Source organism: Nicotiana attenuata, unplaced genomic scaffold, assembly GCF_001879085.1.
Source record: "Nicotiana attenuata strain UT unplaced genomic scaffold, NIATTr2, whole genome shotgun sequence".
Classification (NCBI taxonomy): domain Eukaryota; kingdom Viridiplantae; phylum Streptophyta; class Magnoliopsida; order Solanales; family Solanaceae; genus Nicotiana; species Nicotiana attenuata.
Genome location: NW_017671903.1, coordinates 71,942 through 90,916, shown reverse-complemented (window position 1 = coordinate 90,916; position 18,975 = coordinate 71,942). Strand labels below are relative to the sequence as shown.

Here is an 18,975-nt window from a genome sequence, read left to right as displayed (position 1 = left end):
TTCATCTGCTCAACTTCACAAGTAATCATGCTTCCCTTTTAGTTTCAGCATGAACATCATATTATTTAAAATATCTCATAAAAATTATTGTTGTTTAAGTAATCTAATTCCGAATTCAAAACTATCGCATTTTGTTTGAGCTTATTTTTTGAAAACTACATTTAGTTTAATATTTTGCGTGACATACTTTTATTGCAAATATTCAAATATTTGTCAAATAACATGAATAAAGAAATCGATAATTTTGGTGTTTTAGAAATTTTAAAGTGAAGGTTGGTCCTACAACTCCTTGAAATATACAAGCCAGTTTTTTTTTTTAATTATGAACCAATATTATACATAATAATTTGACATTAGACACATCTAATAAAAAAATCCAATAGAATAGTATGATGACCCTAAAGGTCATCTCTTGTTTTAGAAGTCAAAACTGTATTTCGAGGCCTTAAAAACCTCTTTTTGTCTCACCTCGATTTGCGTACACAGTTCGGGCGCGTTTCCGGAAAGCTTTTATGTGAAATTTAAGAAAAATAATTAATTTAGCCTTTTAGATTGATTAAATTTGACTTTGGTCAACATTCTTGGTAAACGGACCTGGACCTGTGATCCGACGGTCCCGTAGGGTCCGTAGTAAAATATGGGACTTGGACGTATGCCCGGAATCAAATTCCGAGGTCCCTAGCCCGAGAAGAGAATTTTTAAAGAAAATTGTTTGCTGGAAAATATATAGGTTTCTAGAAGTGAAATGATGCATTTTCTTGAAGGTATCGGGCTCGTATCTTGGTTCCGGAGCCCGGTACAAGTTTAAAATAATAATTAAGTTGAATCTGTAAAATTTGGTAAGAATCGGAATTGGTTGGTATAAATCGGACCTATAGTTGAGAAAATAGAAATTTCAATGCTCTTGAGTAATTTCATGAATTTGAGGTTTAATCGTAGTTATTGATGTTATTTAGATGATTTGATTGCACGAGCAAGTCCGTATGATGTTTTTATACTTGCGTGCATGTTTGGTTTGGAGCCCCGAGGGCTCGGGTGAGTTTTGGATAGGCCACGGAGTCAATTGGACTTAGGAAAAATTGCAGCTGGTGTCCGGTATTTTCTGCCCAGGCCTCTAATTGCGAGATCAGGCTTCGCAAATGCGAAGTTCTCAGGCTTGGGAAATGCGACCCAGGTGTCGCAATTGCGGACCAAGCCTGGGCAGGCCATTCTCGCAAATGCGATAATTTGGTCGCAAATGCGAAAGAGTCAGGGGTCGCAAATGCGACATATCCTTCGCAAATGCGAAGGTAGCAGACTTTTGAAGGGTTCCCAATTGCGAACCCCTGTTCGCAATTGCGATAACTGCACCTGCTAAATGAGATTTCAGACGGGATTTCCTTCATTTTTCAAACTCTTTCAAACCCTAAGCTCTCTTGGGCAATTTTCCAAAGAAAGGTTCTTCCACAAATCATAGGTAAACAACTTCTAACTTATTTTCTTCGATCTATAACATCTTTTTACATGGTTTCGATTCAAAATCAAGGGTTTTCATGGGGAATTGGGTGTTTTTGGGTAGAAGTTAGGATTTTCAAATTTTTGGGATTTGGACCTCAATTTGAGGTCCGATTTCAAAACTAATTACATATTTGAGTTAGTGAGTGAATGGGTGATCGAGTTTTGGTTCGAACTTCGGGTTTTGACCAAGCGGGCCCGGGGTCAATTTTTGACTTTTTGGAGAAAAACACTGGGAAATCTATTTTCATGCATTAGAATTGGTTTATTTAGCATATATTAATGTTATTGAGTAAATTGTGACTAGATACGAGCAAATTGGAAGTGGAACCGATAGGTAAAGCGGTAGTTGAGGCTTAATTTTGTCCGTGGATTCGAGGTAAGTGTTTGGCTTAACCTTAGCTTGAGGGAATAGGAGTTGTGGTCTATTCGCTATGTGTTTGTATTGAGTACGACGTATAGGTGTGGTGACGAGTATCTATAAGTTGGTGTCAAGCATGCCCGTGAGTCTTATACCATGATTGTCGTGACTCTATTATGTATCGATCATGCTCAAATTGATGATTGTTAATGTTGAACAAAGCTTATGAAAGTTTCTTGGTAATTGACTATTGTTGAGTATTGACTCAAATTGAAGTTTCATTTTGTAAAGAAATTGTTGAAACGAGATTGGTTATAGCTGAATCCCTTGCCGGGACGTTTTGTTGATATTGTTGATTCCCTTGCCGGGATATTATTGTTGATATTGTTGATTCCCTTGCCGGGATATTATTGATGATATTGTTGATTCCCTTGCCGGGACATATTATTTTCCATTGTTTGGGTGAGGAAGAGTGTAAAGCACGAAGGGTGATGCCGTGCATGATATTGTGAGAGAGTGTAAAGCACGAAGGGTGATGCCGTGCCGATATTATGAGTGTTAATGCATGAAGGGCGATTCCGTGCTATGATTTGAGAGTTAATGCACGAAGGGTGATGCCGTGCCGATATTGTGAGGAATAATGCACGAAAGGTGATGCCGTGCCATGACTATATGAGGTAATTCACGAAGGGTGATGCCGTGCCGTTTCTGTTGATTCATATGGTGAGGACGAGAGTAAAAGCACGAATGGTGATGCCGTGCACGTGTTACCGTGTCATTATTCTTGTTGTTATAGACATGATGTTCATTATGCTCTTTGTTGATGCTTGTTTATTGGTTTATTGTTAGAATCTGATATTCCCCGCAGCATGTCCCCTTCCCACCTTATTCTGTTGATTCCTATTATTATGATTCTGTTTGTATATGATTTAACTGCAAAGGTTTATATGATTGTCGTGTCCTAGAAATTCGTAGATGTTTGTAAATTTGTGACACCAGATTCGTGGGTAGACATGCATTGGAGTATTTGGACTTATTTTAACTCTTCCGCGCTTTTCATCGGTTTATCTTTAATTACTGCTTATAGTTGTTTGGGTTGATTTCTAATGTGTTAAAATCATAGTATTTGGCTTGCCTAGCTTTCACGAGTAGGCGCCATCACGACTCCCGAGGGTGGAAAATCCGGATCGTAACAAATAGTTGATGAGAACTTTAAACTTATATAAGTAATGATTAAAATATTATTTGACTTTACAATAAAAAAATGTATTGTTACACAAATAGCCATCCAAATTCATTGTTTACTTTTTCTAGCCGATACATAAATTATACATTTATTATGTATAGTTATACACATATTATACATTAATTATACATACATTATATATCCGCGGGCTATTTTTAGTCGAAGAGATTAGGTAGGCGGCTATTTGTATTAATTCTTCCTTAAAATAATACTCGCATTTAAAAATTCACAAATAACAATATTAGTTGATCTAAGAAGTCTCTTATAATGCAAAGAGTTTAACATCTAATATTACTTTTAACATGGTTAATATTATGTGTTTTAAATCATTTAACTTAAAAGTTCAACTTTTAACATAGTTTACTTTGCAAAATTATTGCTAAGGAAAGTATTTTTATAAGGATAATTTTAATTTCCTAAATATTAGGAGTTCCTATAGTATTCAAATAAGGAAAGATTTAATAGCCATAATTTTAGTTGATTTTAAACAACTCAATTTTAGAAAAATAATTAAATGGCTATTTTGTCTAATGTGAACTATATTTTAAAAGGGTAAAAAAGGCGAACGACATTTCGCTAAAGGCCTTCGTGCTTTTAATATAGTATATATATATATATATATATATATATATATATATATATATATATATATATATATATGTTCATCCTTATTCCTTTCATTAAGTTCAACTCGTGTCATCATCATTACCAAAATAAAAGAAAATGCAAGTAAAAAAAGATAATAATAATAATAATAATAATAATAATTTAGTAGTAGCAGCAGCAGTAGTAGTAGTAGAAGTTTTCTACCAAGTCTAAGACCTATTCCCAACTAGTAGGTATCACCTATATGAATTTTGTTCTTCCATTCCGCCCTATCTTTAGCTAAAGTTTGCATTGATTCCAAGGATTTGTGGGTCTTTCGAGACAACTTTCATCTACCTCGTTTCCTTTTAACACCTTCCTCCACCATAGTTTCACACCTACGGACCAGTGCATCTGTAGATCGATGCAAGAGATGACAAACCATCTCAGACCTTCTCTCATTTTATCCTTAATGTATGTGTTAAGATTAATTATATTTTTCACTTGTTTATATAGTCAGTGTATCATTGTTAGCTTAGTTAGAGAGTTAGTTAGTGGTCAGTTTGGACAGTTGTCAGTTAGCTGCCGGTTAGTTGGTTAGCTTAGCTCCTTCTCCTTTCATACTTGCATATAGTGGGTGGAGTCCTATTAGTTTCACTGAGTCTTTGAATGAATGATATCAAAATTCTCTTCCAGAATATTCTTCTCCTCTCATCGAACGACTTCGAATCCATAGGACTGAGCTTCCGCCATTGTTGCTGCTGCATTCTTAGCTCAGCTAAGGAGGAAGCTATTGTTCCATTGCTGGAATTTGATATGGTATCAGATCAAGGTCAGAAACTCCGATTCATTTTTCCAGATCTGTTGAATCTAATTTCGTGATTCTCGATTTTGTTTTGATCGTGTGCATGCAGTCCTTGATCTCATCGATTTCAATACATTTTCCTTAAAATCCTTCATCAGAGTTCTATTTCTGTAGTTAGAATCCTGTCCTGATTGATTAGTTGAGTTTTACGCCTTATAAGAGATGGCTACTGATGGAGATGTTGAACAACCTGCACCAACTGTGGCTGAATCTCCTAATCAACCAATTGTTGATACTAGTAGTCCTTTTTACATGCATCCCTCTGATAATCCGGGAATAGCCCTAGTTCCTGTTCCATTTGATGGATTTGTATATCACTCATGGAGAAGAGGTGTAATGAGAGCCCTATCGGTGAAAAATAAACTAGGCTTCATCGATGGTGACTGCAAAAGGCCAGATCCAGACTCTTCAAGCTATCGATTGTGGGAGAGATGTGATGATATGGTGAGTTCATGGATTTTGAATTCCTTGGCAAAGGAGATTGCAGACAGTGTTGAATATGTGACAGATGCAGTGGAGTTGTGGAAAGAGCTAGAAGATCGATATGATCAGACAAATGGAACAAAGCTCTACCAAATTCAAAAGGAGATTAACGACTTGTCTCAAGGAGCACTTGACATTACTGGCTACTATACAAAAATGAAGAAGCTGTGGGAGGAACTCACTACTCTAATTACCAAATCTCATTGCACCTGCAATTGCACATGTGGAGCAAGGGAAAGTATGCACAAAGCAGAACAAGATAGAAGATTAATACAGTTCCTTATGGGGCTGAATGAGACCTACACTGTTGTTCGAGGAAGTATCCTCATGATGAATCCTCTTCCAACAATTGCACAGGCCTTCTTATTACTGATTCAAGAGGAAAGACAGAGAGAAATTAAGCCTCATAACTACTCAGCTCTTGAGTCATCAGCCCTAAATGTCAACACAAACAGGACAACATCATTAAAGACAAATTATTCACCTAATTACTCTCAAAGCTATAGAAACAACCCTTCAATTGTACCATCTACCCAATGGCCAGACAGGAAAGACTTCCATTTCCTCAGAAAACTAATACAACCAATAGGATTTTTGAGCTTCTACATGTTGACTTATGGGGACCATATCATCTGCCCACACATGACAAGTACAAATATTTCATGACTATTGTGGATGATTTTAGTAGGACCACTTGGATTCATCTCCTATCCAGTAAAAGCAATGCTTATCAAGTTCTTAAAGGATTTTTTAATTTGGTGGAAAATCAATTTGGAGTAAATGTTAAAGCTGTGAGAACAGACAATGGACTGGAGTTTATCAACACAGAGACAAACATGCTATTTCAATCCAAAGGCATCATACATCAAAGAACTTGCCCTTACACTCCACAACAAAATGGGGTGGTGGAGAGAAAATATAAATACCTCCTTGAAACAGCTAGGGCTCTCCTCTTTCAGTCTAGATTGCCCCAAAAATATTGGGGTGAATGCATACTCTGTGCAACCTTCATTATAAACAGGTTGCCTTCCACTTCTATCAATGATCAAACTCCATATGAACTGTTATACAAGAGAAAGCCAAAGTACTCTCACCTAAAGAGCTTTGGGTGCCTGTGCTACCCCACTGTACCTAAGCCTCACAAGGACAAGTTTGAACCTAGAACAACACCACATGTTTTTGTTAGCTATCCTTTCAACACAAAGGGATACAAAGTTCTAAGTCTGGCTACTAGAAAAATCACTGTTTCCAGAGATGTAGTCTTCAATGAGTATATCTTTCCATTTGCAACTAATTTGGATATGTCTCCCCAATCTAGTGTCCCTCATTCAATTCCTTTCATTGAACCTCTATGTGAGAAACGTTCTGACAGTACAAATATTACACAGCAAACATCTGAACATTTGAGTGTTCAAGGGAGTAATGTTGAGAACACAACTAATCTCATATCACCTACACATGATCATTCTTCATCCATGTCACCTAATTCTCCAGCACAACTTTCATCACAGGATTATACTGAACAATCTCATGCAGAACCTATACAAGTGAGATAGTCATCAAGAACACACAAGGCACCTAGTTATCTACAAGACTATGTACATTCCCTACCTAAACTTAAACCAAACACCAACTCCCTTAGTGCACTGTTTTCTGTAAATCACCATGTTGCCTATGATCTACTAACTCCTAATAGTCAAGTTCTTGTGAGAAATATTTGTCATGACAGGGAACCATCATCATATGAGGAAGAAGCCATTGATTTTTCATGGCAAGCTGCAATGACACAGGAGTTTGAGGCTCTATATTCCAATCATACTTGGGACCTGGTAGCTCTACCACCAGGAAAACAAGCAATAGGATGCAAGTGGGTTTACAAAGTGAAGCATAAAGCTGATGGTAGTATAGAAAGGTTCAAGGCTAGATTGGTTGTGAAAGGCTACACACAACAGGCAGGAACTGATTACACAGAGACATTCTCCCTAGTAGTGAAGATACCAACAGTGAGAGCATTAATAGCCACAGCAGTGAAGAAAGGCTGGTGCATATCTCAGCTAGATGTAAACAATGTCTTCCTCCATGGAGACCTTAATGAGGAAGTATATATGCAAACCCCTCCTAGGCTTGTTGTGGACAAACCTGGACTAGTATGCAAACTAAACAAATCTCTCTATGGTCTAAACAAGCTAGTCGACAGTGGTATGCAAAATTGCTTGAGGCTTTATGCTCAAAAGGATATACACACTCCATGAATGATTATTCACTTTTTTATAAGAAAAATGGAGATTCATTGGTATATGTTGCAGTATATGTTGATGATGTGTTGCTTACTGGAACTGATCAAGAGGATATCACACGGTTGAAAGACTCTTTGCATAAGCAGTTTAAGATCAAAGATCTGGGGCAATTGCACTTTTTTCTAGGGCTGGAAGTGATGTACAAGGATGATGGTGTGATAATTTCTCAAAGGAAGTTTGTGCTGGACATGTTAAAGGGGTATGACTGCCTAGACTATAAGTCTTGTTCCTCACCTTTAGACCCTACAATAAAGCTAAAGGCTAAAGAAGGTGCCATTCTACAAGATCCTACATACTACAGGAAACTGGTAGGAAAGCTAAATTTCTTAACCAATACTAGATTGAACATAGCATATAGTGTTCATCACCTGAGTCAATTCATGCAAGAGCCCAGAGAGCCACATTTGAAGGCAGCTTTCCACCTGCTTAGGTATCTGAAAAGTGATCCCACTCTGGGAATCTTCATGTCCAAAGATGCAGATTGTACAGTCAGAGCATATTGTGACTCTGATTGGGCTAGTTGTCCAGATTCTAGGAGATCCATCACAGGCTATCTGGTGCTTCTAGAAAATAGTCCTGTTAGTTGGAAGTCCAAGAAACAGGAAACTATATCACTATCTTCTGTAGAATCAGAGTACAGGGCTTTAAGGAAAGTAGCGGGGGAACTAGTATGGTTGAGCAGGTTGTTTGAAGAACTAGTGTCCCCTTTCCAATGCCTATTTCAGTGTATTGTGATAGTCAATTTGCACTTCACATTGCCAAGAATCCAGTCTTCCACTAAAGAACCAAACACATAGAAGTGGACTGTCACTTTGTGCGGGATCAATTACAAGCAGGGTTAATTTCACTCCACCACATTGGTATAGATAGTCAACTGGCAGATATTCTGACTAAAGCCTTAACTGGAATCAAACATGGTGCCACATTACGCAAGTTGGCTGTGTTTGCAACACCTCCAACTTGAGGGTGGTGTTAAGATTAATTATATTTTCCACTTGTTTATATAGTCAGTGTATCATTGTTAGCTTAGTTAGAGAGTTAGTTAGTGGTCAGTTTGGACAGCTGTCAGTTAGCTGCCGGTTAGTTGGTTAGCTTAGCTCCTTCTCCTTTCATACTTGTATATAGTGGGTGGAGTCCCATTAGTTTCACTGAGTCTTTGAATGAATGATAACAAAATTCTCTTCCAGAATATTCTTTTCCTCTCATCGAACGACTTCGAATCCCCAGGACTGAGCTTCCGCCATTGTTGCTACCGCATTCTTAGCTCAACTAAGGAGGAAGCTACTGTTCCATTGCTAGAATTTGATAGTGTGCTACTTGCACCTTCTGGCGAATGCGGTCATTTTTTAATCTAATCTAATCTTATGTGACCGCACATTCATCTTAGCAAATATTTCTGCAATACTCATCTTATGGATATGTAGAATTTTAGCAGCCCAACATTCACTACAATATAACATAGTTGGTGTTATAGTTTTTCTATAAAACTTACCTTTCACCTTGGTAGGCATCCTCCTATCATATAACACCCCGTTAGCACTTATATATATGTATTGAATTCTTGAAGTTTCAAAAGAGTGTCAAATTTTTTATATGTCTAAAATAAAAGAAGAGTGTCATATAAATTGAACAGAAGAAGTACTAGCTTTTTAGGCCAATTATGAAAGTAGAAGAAAAATATATAGACAACTGATAAAACAATGATCTTCATCTCCCTTTCTTAAATTATTTTGATCATTCTACTATAATGCATAATATCTTTTGTAGGACGTTAGATTCTTTGATCTTCTTTATGGTTGCATAGGATTCTAATCCCACATGTGCATAACTGGAGCAGGAATACAAGCCCTTATGATACTAAGTGGCAGATTCTTTCGATTACCAAATGATTTGCCTAAACCTTTCTGGATACACTACATGGCATTTCATAAGTATGCTTATGAAGGGATGTTCAAGAACGAGTTTGAAGGGCTAAAAATTCGCGATGATCAACACAATAAGGGTGAAATTCAAATGATCTCTACCTATAGTTGCTTTCTTTTATTTTCAAAGCTCATATTAGGAAAGTGTAAAATAATCGGCTACTTTCACCTTGTCATAACCCGAGTGAGTACCATTTAAAATGACCCTCCTATTGAAACTTACACTTTGAAATTTGAATAGTTAAAGACTCATGTAGAAGTATAAGATTTTGTGAATAAACCCCAACAAAAAATTTACTTGTCAATAAAAGTCATGTACACTCTTAACTTTTGGAATTGTCATGTTTCTTTGTGTTATTATGTTATTTATTAATTTATATTATAATAAAAATCAAAGATTTATGGGGAAGTGTACAAACAATCATTCTTAGGACTATTATTTAGGAATTAGCTAGTAAAGCTTTGTCCTAAAAATCTAAACTAAAAATCTTAATTTCAAGATAATTCAGGACATTCGTGTTCGAAAAAATTAAACCGAAAAAATGAAATTTAGGACAAATTGGTTAATTCCTAAATCGCAGGCCTTTAGAGTGGCTATCTAGTGAATGACACCAGGTAGCCACTTTTAAGCATGATGTTTAAAATAGGATTAGTTACCTCCTATAGCAAAGGTTGATACCTTATTTATTTTAAAATAAATACCCTTTTAAAAAGTTATATTCCATAGCTACCTTTTGATTTTTTATAGCCAAATATCTATTTATGGTCACTTCCTACCCTTAAGCCATAAAATAAGCTTTGTATTATTTTTCTCTCTCATATCCCCTCAAATTTCTCCTATCCCCTACCCCATATCTATTCTCCCCCCCCCCCTCCCTCCTCTCTCTCTCTCTCTCTCTCTCTACTTCCCGATGTCTTCTCCTTCGCCGGACGCTGGAGCAATTGCCACCGTCACCGTTTCGACCGTGGCCGTTATTTATTAATATCGCCGCCCTCAGCCTCCCAATCTCATTCTCTGACGCAACATATCGGATCAACAAAAACCTCCGTTATTTCACCGGTAATTACGTGCTAATCGTCGGCAACCAGAGGCAATGGTGACGGCGAGCGAGGACTGGATACTGATGCTGCTTCAACGAGGCGACATTAGGGTTGTTCTTGAACAAAGACGACGGAGTTGGGGGTTGAGCAACTTGAATTTTCTGTTAATATATTTCAATGTATTTCAATGTGTCTCGTTGTATTTCATTGTATTCATTGTCTTTTTTTTCATTGTATTACAATGTATCTCGATGTATTCTATGTATTTCATTGTATTCATTGTCTTTTTTATCATTGTATCTCAATGTATCCCGCTGTATTCTATGTATTTCATTATATTTACTGTCTCGCTATATTCTATGAATGTATTCATATGTTTTTTTTAATTAATTTAATTTATGTATTCAGATGTATTATATAATTTCTCTAAAGATTGCTATATTTTGGGGTGCTTTTCGGTTGAGAATCTTTTTTATAACTGGAAATACAAAATTTGTGTGTTATAATTGAGTTATATTAGGAGTCTATTATGTTAATTGATTCACTTTCCATTTAAAAACAGTGTAATCCTCTGTTTCACGCCGTGAATACAGTCGAATACAATAATCTGTCCAGCTGTAATCCCATGTTTCACGCCATGAATACAGTCGAATACACTCGAATACAAAAATCTGTCTAGTTGTAATCCCCTATTTCACGCCTAGAAATGCTACTGTATTCATGAACACAGTAGCTTAAATACATCGAATACACTCTAAAAAATCTGAAAACATAGCTATAGGAAGTAATATAGTAAATGGTAGCTACAACTAGCTAATAACCACTAAAACATAGTGGTTTCTGAAATTTTCTCTTTAAAATATATCCACAGTTTACAATGTATTTAAAGATTAGCCAATTTGCTCAAGGTTCAAACTTCAGGACATCGTGTCCTAAAGTTCAAAATTTGTGTCCAGAAATTCAAATCTTATGTCGTGAATTCTAAACTAGCGGGTCAGAAATTCAGCACCCTTAGTCTTGAATTTTAGATTAGTAGTGTAGAAATTCAGGACACTTTGTCCTGAATTTCAAATTAGTAGCTCAAAATTTAGGACACTAAGTACTGAATTTCAAATTAACGGCTCAAAAATTCATGATAATTAGTCTTGAAGTTTGAGCGAATTGGTTAATCTCTAAATACACTATAAATTATGGATATATTTTAAATAGTTTGGTGTGGGATAATACTGGGTATGTCATTGTTGTATTTTAAATAGCAGGCTTAACACTTTACCCGTTTTGGAGCATAGAGATTAAATAAATCGCATAGCTTCACGCCTCCGCCTTTTAAAACAGTAAAGTGGGGGTTTGGGGTTTGGGTTGGGGGGTGGGGGGGGGGGTTGTACAAACACTTAATTTTAGTGGATTGTTGGACAAATTTTAGATTGTAGAAGGAAGTTGTAGCTTAAGGGAAAATGCACAAGCTTAACAGTCAGTGTGTTCATCCAATCCTATTATTTACATTGCCACAAATTTATGAAATTCTTGTACCATCATAATCATCAATAAGGATTTATATAGTAGTGTGTGTATCACGTTGATGTTGCTGCCCATTTTCGTTTGGTCATACGATTTTCTTTGAAGTTTTTTTAATAAAATTAATTTTAGTCTAATTGCAAATCTATTTCTAACTCACTTATGAAGAGTTGCATAGAAGATTTTTTTGATAGTTCTAGCACACATCATCCTTTTTTGCTGTTTTTACTTTTTTCATAAGTGGTGATTTTTAGTACAAATTGCCCTCTCCAATTATGCTTGTTCATAGTTAGGGTCTGGAGGAGGTAGAAGTTTAGAGGAGTTCGGTCGAATTAAGTAGCTTTAGTTCAAACAGTGTGTATTAAAAGATTCCTTCTTACTTGAATGGGCAAGATTTTTCCAAATATATATATATATATATATATATATATATATATATATATATATATAATTTCAAGAACGCATTAGAAAAGTTGTGGAGGAAAAGATTATAATTTTTCAACTTAATGAGCGTTTGAACATAAGAATTATAAAATTCCGGAAAAAAGTAATTTTTTTTTTCAAGTGAAAATGGTATTTGAAAATTAGAGTTGTGTTTGGACAGAATATAATTTTGGACTGTTTTTGAATTTTTATAAGTGATCTGAAGTGAAAATTATGAAAAATAGTTTTTCGGAGTTTTTTAAATTTTCGAAAAATTCCAAAATTTATCTTCAAGTGAAATTTTGAAAAATTTATTGCCAAACACTGATTTCGAAAAAAAGTGAAATTTTTTCGAAAAAAATTAAAAAAAAAAAATTATGGCCAAACAGGCTCTTACTTTAACATGTTTAGAGCATATGGATATTTATAAGCGAACTACAACATGTATATAGACTAGTATATACATGTCTGTCTTCTCATTTCCCCAAGGTATATAAATAAACTCACTGAATTAATTCTAGAGTCAAAACTTCAGTATGAAGTTCAATTCTCTCGTTAAAATAGGATAAAAGGGACCTTTTAAAAAGTGGAAATTTTTCTAAATAATGCCCTTTATAAGGAACAAGGAAAAAGGAAATTTTGAAAAAAGAAAATTGAGCTGCCACTTGATGACAAAGATATAAATCCTATGAAGCTGTGATCATTAGTTTAAATTCTTTATAAAAAAGAAAATAAAACTATAAGGACAATGTTTTCAAATAATTACAAACGCTCAAACCGACCACCAAAGGGTGACTATCAAGTATTAGGGCTCGTGTGGTACGAGGGAAAAAGAAAAGGATAATTAATTTTAGGATTAAATTAAAATGAGATTATCTCATTTTGGTTGGGACAAAATTGCGGGGTAAACTAATACCGAAATTAGTTATTCCGGGATTGTAGTGTTTATTTATCCCAATTTCGGGATAACTAATTCTAGGATAACTTGTTTCCAACCAAACAATCCTTAATATCTTAATTATCTCTCCTTTTTTTTTTTGTGACTAATATATCTTAATGAAAATCTATTGTTGATGAAAGTCACTTGTACAATAGACGTGGATTTAACGCTCATATCTTTTTCTCCTTTTCCTTTTCTTGAAGGGTACGATGAAACGATAATAGGTTTCGTGTGCGAATTTGGTATAGAGAGGCTAATTGCATGAACGGATCTAGTATTGTAGATTTGTGTTGTCCATTTGAACTTATAATTTTAACTTAGAGCTAGATTATTTGTGTAAAACTCCCTGAAATTGCTGCAATTATTAAACTATAAACTCATAACTCAAATAAAGTATTGCTTTTAAATTGGAGATTTGAAAATGAAATCCTCTAAACAAAAAGGCTAAAATTAACGATTTGAGTTCAAATTAATCGGAACACTGAATACTCAAAGAAGACAAAAGAACAAACATTGTCCTCTCGCTTCACCCAAAAATTTAAATGGAAAACCAAAGTCTTTTCATGTACTCCCGCATCTCCCTTCTTAAAAGAAAAAATAATTTAGTGCACAAAATATTTTATATACATGCAAAGTTCGAAAAAGGGCCGTATTTAAGAAGTGTAGTATAGGCAATCCATCCTGATGCAAGTTTTCGTGACTGTTTCCACGACTCAAACATATCTCCCTTCTATTTCGTATTCATACAGGGTTCGTTAAATGGCCGTACCCAAAAAGTATAATATAGACAGTCTATCCTGATCCAAAGCATCTTCTAATCCATATTCACGCAAGGTTCGAAAAAAAAATCGCACCCAAAAAGATATAACGTAGGCGACTTACCCTAATGGAAGCATCTCATGCAGCTCGAACATACCTCCCTTCTTCTTTGACCAAAATACCAAACACATTATTCTAATAACAAACCACCTAACTCCCCCCCCCCCCCCAAACTCACAACCCCACATCTCCATTCTTCCTATATTTATGCACCCACCACCCTAACATCCCAACCCCCCTAACCATCAATGGCTTTCCACCACCACTACCTTCTTCTCCACCTGCTCCTACTCTTAACTTCCCTTACCTTCACTTTCTCAGATGATGCTTCTGTTATGTCAAAACTTCTTTCATCTCTTTCTCCACCACCTTCTGGTTGGTCAACTTCTCAACCTTTCTGTTCTTGGAAAAATGTCAACTGTGATAAATCTTCTACTACTGCAACTTCCATTAATCTTGATTCTCAATCAGTTTCTGGTTCTTTACCTCCTGAACTCAACCAACTTTCCAATCTTAAAACTCTTTCTGTTCAAAACAACCAACTTTCTGGTCCTTTACCTTCTTTTTCAAACATGTCAAACTTAGCTGAAATTTTCTTGGACAATAATCAATTCACTTCTATTCCTCAAGATTTCCTTTTTGGGGTTCCAAATTTAGTAACTTTAAGTATTAGTGAAAATGGAAAGCTCTCTTCTTGGCAAATTCCTATGTACTTAACTGAAAGTACAAATTTAGGGTCTTTTTATGCTAGTAATTCCAGTATTATTGGTGTTATTCCTGATATTTTTGATTCTTTTCCTAATTTATTGAACTTGAGATTGTCTTATAATAATCTTACTGGTTCTTTGCCTGCTTCTTTTAGGGGTTCTGAAATTAGAAATCTTTGGTTGAATAATCAGCTTAAAGGGTTATCAGGTACTATTAATGTGATTGAAAATATGACACAATTGTCTCAAGTTTGGTTACATGCTAATTCTTTTACTGGTAGTATACCTGATTTGTCAAATTGTGAGAGTATATTTGATTTGCAATTAAGGGATAATCAGTTTACTGGTGTTGTTCCTGAGTCTGTTATGACTCTTCCCAAATTGTTGAATATTACTTTGCAGAATAATAAGTTGCAAGGTCCAATGCCTCAGTTTAAAGATGGGGTTAAGGTTAATCTTGGAACTACTAATAGTTTTTGTAAAGATAGTCCTGGACCTTGTGATCCACAGGTTACTGCTCTTCTTGATGTAGCTGGTGGTTTTGGATATCCGGTCGCGTTGGCCGAGTCTTGGAAAGGGAATGATGCTTGTAAAGATTGGAGTTTTATAAGTTGTGATACAACAAATAAGAATGTGACTGTTGCTAACTTAGGTAAGCGGGGGTTTTCGGGTACTATTTCGCCTGCTTTTGTGAAATTGACTTCTTTGAGGAACTTGTTTTTGAATGACAATAATCTTACTGGTACGATTCCGGAGAGCTTGACAACTTTGCCTAATTTACAAGTTCTTGATGTATCTAATAACAATTTGTCTGGTCCTATACCAGTCTTTCCGGCTAGTGTGAAATTTACTCATACCGGTAACTTATTGCTTGGGAAGAATATAAGTACTGGTGGTGGGGGAAGTGGATCGGGAGGTTCCGGATCAAATTCTGGTAGTCCTGGTGAAAATTCATCGGGAGGTTCAAAGAGGTCTTCAGTTTCAGCTGGAATGATTGCCGGTGTGGTTATAGCCGCTGTTGTTTTCGTTTTAGTTTTGTTGTTTGTGTCTTACAAATGTTACTTGAAGAGACGCCATAAGAGATTTGGAAGGGTTGAGACTCCGGAGAAAAGCAATGAAATGGTTAAGTCTAGTGTGCCTAGTGTTGTGGGCGGTTCAAATGGATATACCGGAGTCCCTAGTGAGTTACAGAGTCAGAGCAGCGGTGATCATAGCGAGATACCAGTTTTTGAAGGCGGAAATGTTGCTATTTCTATCCAAGTCCTTCGGCAAGTGACAAACAACTTCAGTGAAGAAAATGTCTTGGGGAGAGGAGGGTTTGGAGTTGTTTATAAGGGCGAATTACACGATGGGACTATGATCGCGGTGAAGAGGATGGAATCTGGGCCAATGGGTAATAAAGGAATGAATGAATTCCAAGCAGAAATTGCGGTTCTTACCAAAGTCCGGCATAGGCATTTGGTTGCTCTACTTGGTTCGTGTGTAAATGGAAATGAGAGGCTTTTGGTGTATGAGTATATGCCGCAAGGAACTTTGAGTCAGCATTTGTTTGAATGGAAAGAACTCGGCTACAAACCTCTTACTTGGAAAGAGAGGGTGACAATAGCGTTGGATGTGGCGAGAGGGGTTGAATACCTGCATAGCTTAGCTCAACAAAGTTTCATTCATAGAGATTTGAAACCCTCAAACATCCTTCTCGGAGATGACATGAGAGCCAAGGTTGCAGATTTTGGTTTGGTTAGGAACGCCCCTGATGGGAAATATTCTGTTGAGACACGATTGGCTGGAACTTTTGGCTATCTTGCACCTGAATATGCGGGTAAACATTTCCGCTCCATGTCTCATTACATCTTTTTTATCTGAAAACTGATTTGCATGCCCCTAATCTAAAGCTGTAGATTTTAAGCAAAATTAAAAAGTATCCGGTCATCAGCATTCATAGGCGTTGTTATCTTCATTACGTTAATGACACAAGGATATAATGTTAGTAATAATCAAGTGATTTCGATACATAAATGCTGCTTTGTCATTAGTCCTAATTGGTAACCAGAACATGATTCTCGTCTTGACGCGAGTTCTACATCTAAAGACTCTCGTTGGCAGAGTAATGGCTTGTTGCTTACATGTTTGTACTTGTTTTGTCTTGTGCTCTTGCATTCCACTACCTTTAATCTTATGTTTGTTTCTTAGGATATCTATATGCTATTTTTACAAAAGATAATTTTCAATCTCATATGAATCGACACTTAAGTTATTCCACTACATCTCCTTTTTATTACAGCTACTGGACGAGTCACAACCAAAGTAGATGTTTATGCCTTCGGGGTTGTTTTGATGGAGATCATTACCGGTAGAAAAGCATTAGACGAGACCATGCCAGATGAGAGGTCTCATTTGGTGACATGGTTCCGCAGAGTCCTTATCAGCAAAGACAACCTACGAAAGGCTATTGACCCGATACTAGATCCTGATGATGAAACATATGAAAGCATTTCCAAGGTTGCTGAGTTGGCTGGCCATTGCACTGCTCGTGAACCTTTTCAGCGGCCTGATATGGGACATGCTGTTAACGTTCTTGGTCCCCTTGTAGAGCAGTGGAAGCCTACAAGAAATGAAGATGACGACGGCTATGGCATTGACCTAGATATGAGTCTTCCTCAAGCCCTTCAAAGGTGGCAAGCTGATGAAGGAACTTCAAGAATGTTCGATGACTTCTCGATCAGTGACACACAGTCGAGCATACCCTCAAAACCTTCCGGATTTGCAGATACTTTCAGTTCAACAGATTGCAGATAAAATTTTGGTAACAGGTCGAGCCATGCCATGCCTCGGACGGTTTTAATCCTATGTGGATCAACATACAGTATGCAAATTCATTTGATTAATTGGTTTCTTCTTGTCAATGTCATTTGCTTCTTATGTAGTTACATCCCCTTTTGTAACAAAGTTATATTATAGTCTAGACTAGATGCAAGGTGTGGTAACAGAAGGTTCAAGTCAGGTGAATGTAACTTTTTTCTTTTGCTTTTTTGGGAGAGACAGAAAATTGTATCAAATTCTTTCATATATTGTCAATGTAAATAGAATTGAGCTTCATATTTTCTTTATACCTTGTGTTAATCCAAGATTTGATTTAGTTTACACTATTAGCTAACATGGTAGTACTTATTAAGTCCTATGTTAATTCGTGTAAGCCCGGTGCACAAAGCATTTCGCATTCATGCAGGATTCGGGAAGGGGCCTTACCCAAAGGGATATAATGTAAGTAGCCTACCTTGACGCAAGCATCAATGGCTGATTTCACGGCGTGACTGTGACCTATAGGTCACACTGGGATAACTTTACCCTTGCTTCAAGGCTCCCCTTCTTCCTATGTTAATTGGCATTAGTTAAAATAATTAATTCACGGTGCACAAAATATTCCTCATTCATGCAGGGTCCAGGGAAAGGGCCGCACCCAAATGGTGTAATATAGGCAGTCTACCTTGACACGAGCATCAATGATTGATTTCACGGCTTGAACCCGTGACTTATAGAATGTAGGCAACATACCTTGCCACAAGCATCAATGGTTTATTTTACGGCTCAAACCCGTGACTTATAGGCCACACTCAAAACAACTTTACCATTGCTCCAAGGTCCTCTTCTTCCTATGTTAATAGGGATTAGTTAAAATAATTAAATCTATTCTCTGAGAGAAAGTTGCATAAATTTCCTGATTTATTTATTTTCTTTTTCGAGAGGGTTCTTGTCTTTTCTTGAAGATATGATTTTTCAGAACCACAAAGATTTCTGTAGGTTAAAACAAATTTTTGCTGGATCTATGCTGTCATACTGACCTATATTCTTCTGTTTTTCTTGATTGGTTTCTTATGCTGTTGTTGAAAATAATAATAATAACAATAATAATAATAATAATAATAATAATAATAATTAAAGGGGTTTGTAATTTGAGGTCATATTTCACATGGAGATGACAGAAAGAATATTTGTTGAGACTTTTGTTATTTAATTATTATTTATTTATTGGATCTTTTTTTTTTGGGAGTTGTGGTGCACATGTAGTGGGGACCTTTTGTCAATCTTTGTAGGTCGGTTATTGTTAGGAATTGATGGCTTTAAAATATGTAATATTATAACTAAAATACCACAAAATATATTATTGGTATGATAATGACAGCGCATTAAGGTTGAATATATATTTTCTTTTGGTTTGTAAGAAGAGTTAATTTTAAAGATTAAAGAGACACAACATATATCAACTGAAATATCTTTCT

General features: G+C 36.1%; 3 protein-coding genes across 3 annotated transcripts; all 3 read left to right on the top strand.

Annotated features, from left to right (window-relative positions):
- The first annotated feature begins 4,713 nt into the window (after positions 1-4,713).
- On the top strand, positions 4,714-5,700 carry LOC109210807. Its single transcript, XM_019374279.1, has one exon. It carries the CDS (start codon positions 4,714-4,716, stop codon positions 5,698-5,700), a length of 987 nt encoding a protein of 328 aa, XP_019229824.1.
- A 1,115-nt stretch (positions 5,701-6,815) lies between these two features.
- Positions 6,816-8,295, top strand: LOC109210806 (uncharacterized mitochondrial protein AtMg00810-like). Its single transcript, XM_019374278.1, has 3 exons — positions 6,816-7,233; positions 7,341-8,057; positions 8,168-8,295. The coding sequence occupies exons 1-3, from the start codon at positions 6,816-6,818 to the stop codon at positions 8,293-8,295; spliced, it is 1,263 nt and encodes a 420-aa protein (XP_019229823.1).
- Positions 8,296-14,171: 5,876 nt separating this feature from the next.
- LOC109210812 (receptor-like kinase TMK4) lies at positions 14,172-17,805 on the top strand. The gene is made up of 2 exons (XM_019374282.1): positions 14,172-16,517; positions 16,980-17,805. The coding sequence occupies exons 1-2, from the start codon at positions 14,240-14,242 to the stop codon at positions 17,492-17,494; spliced, it is 2,793 nt and encodes a 930-aa protein (XP_019229827.1). The 5' UTR covers positions 14,172-14,239; the 3' UTR covers positions 17,495-17,805.
- The last annotated feature ends 1,170 nt before the right edge of the window (positions 17,806-18,975 follow it).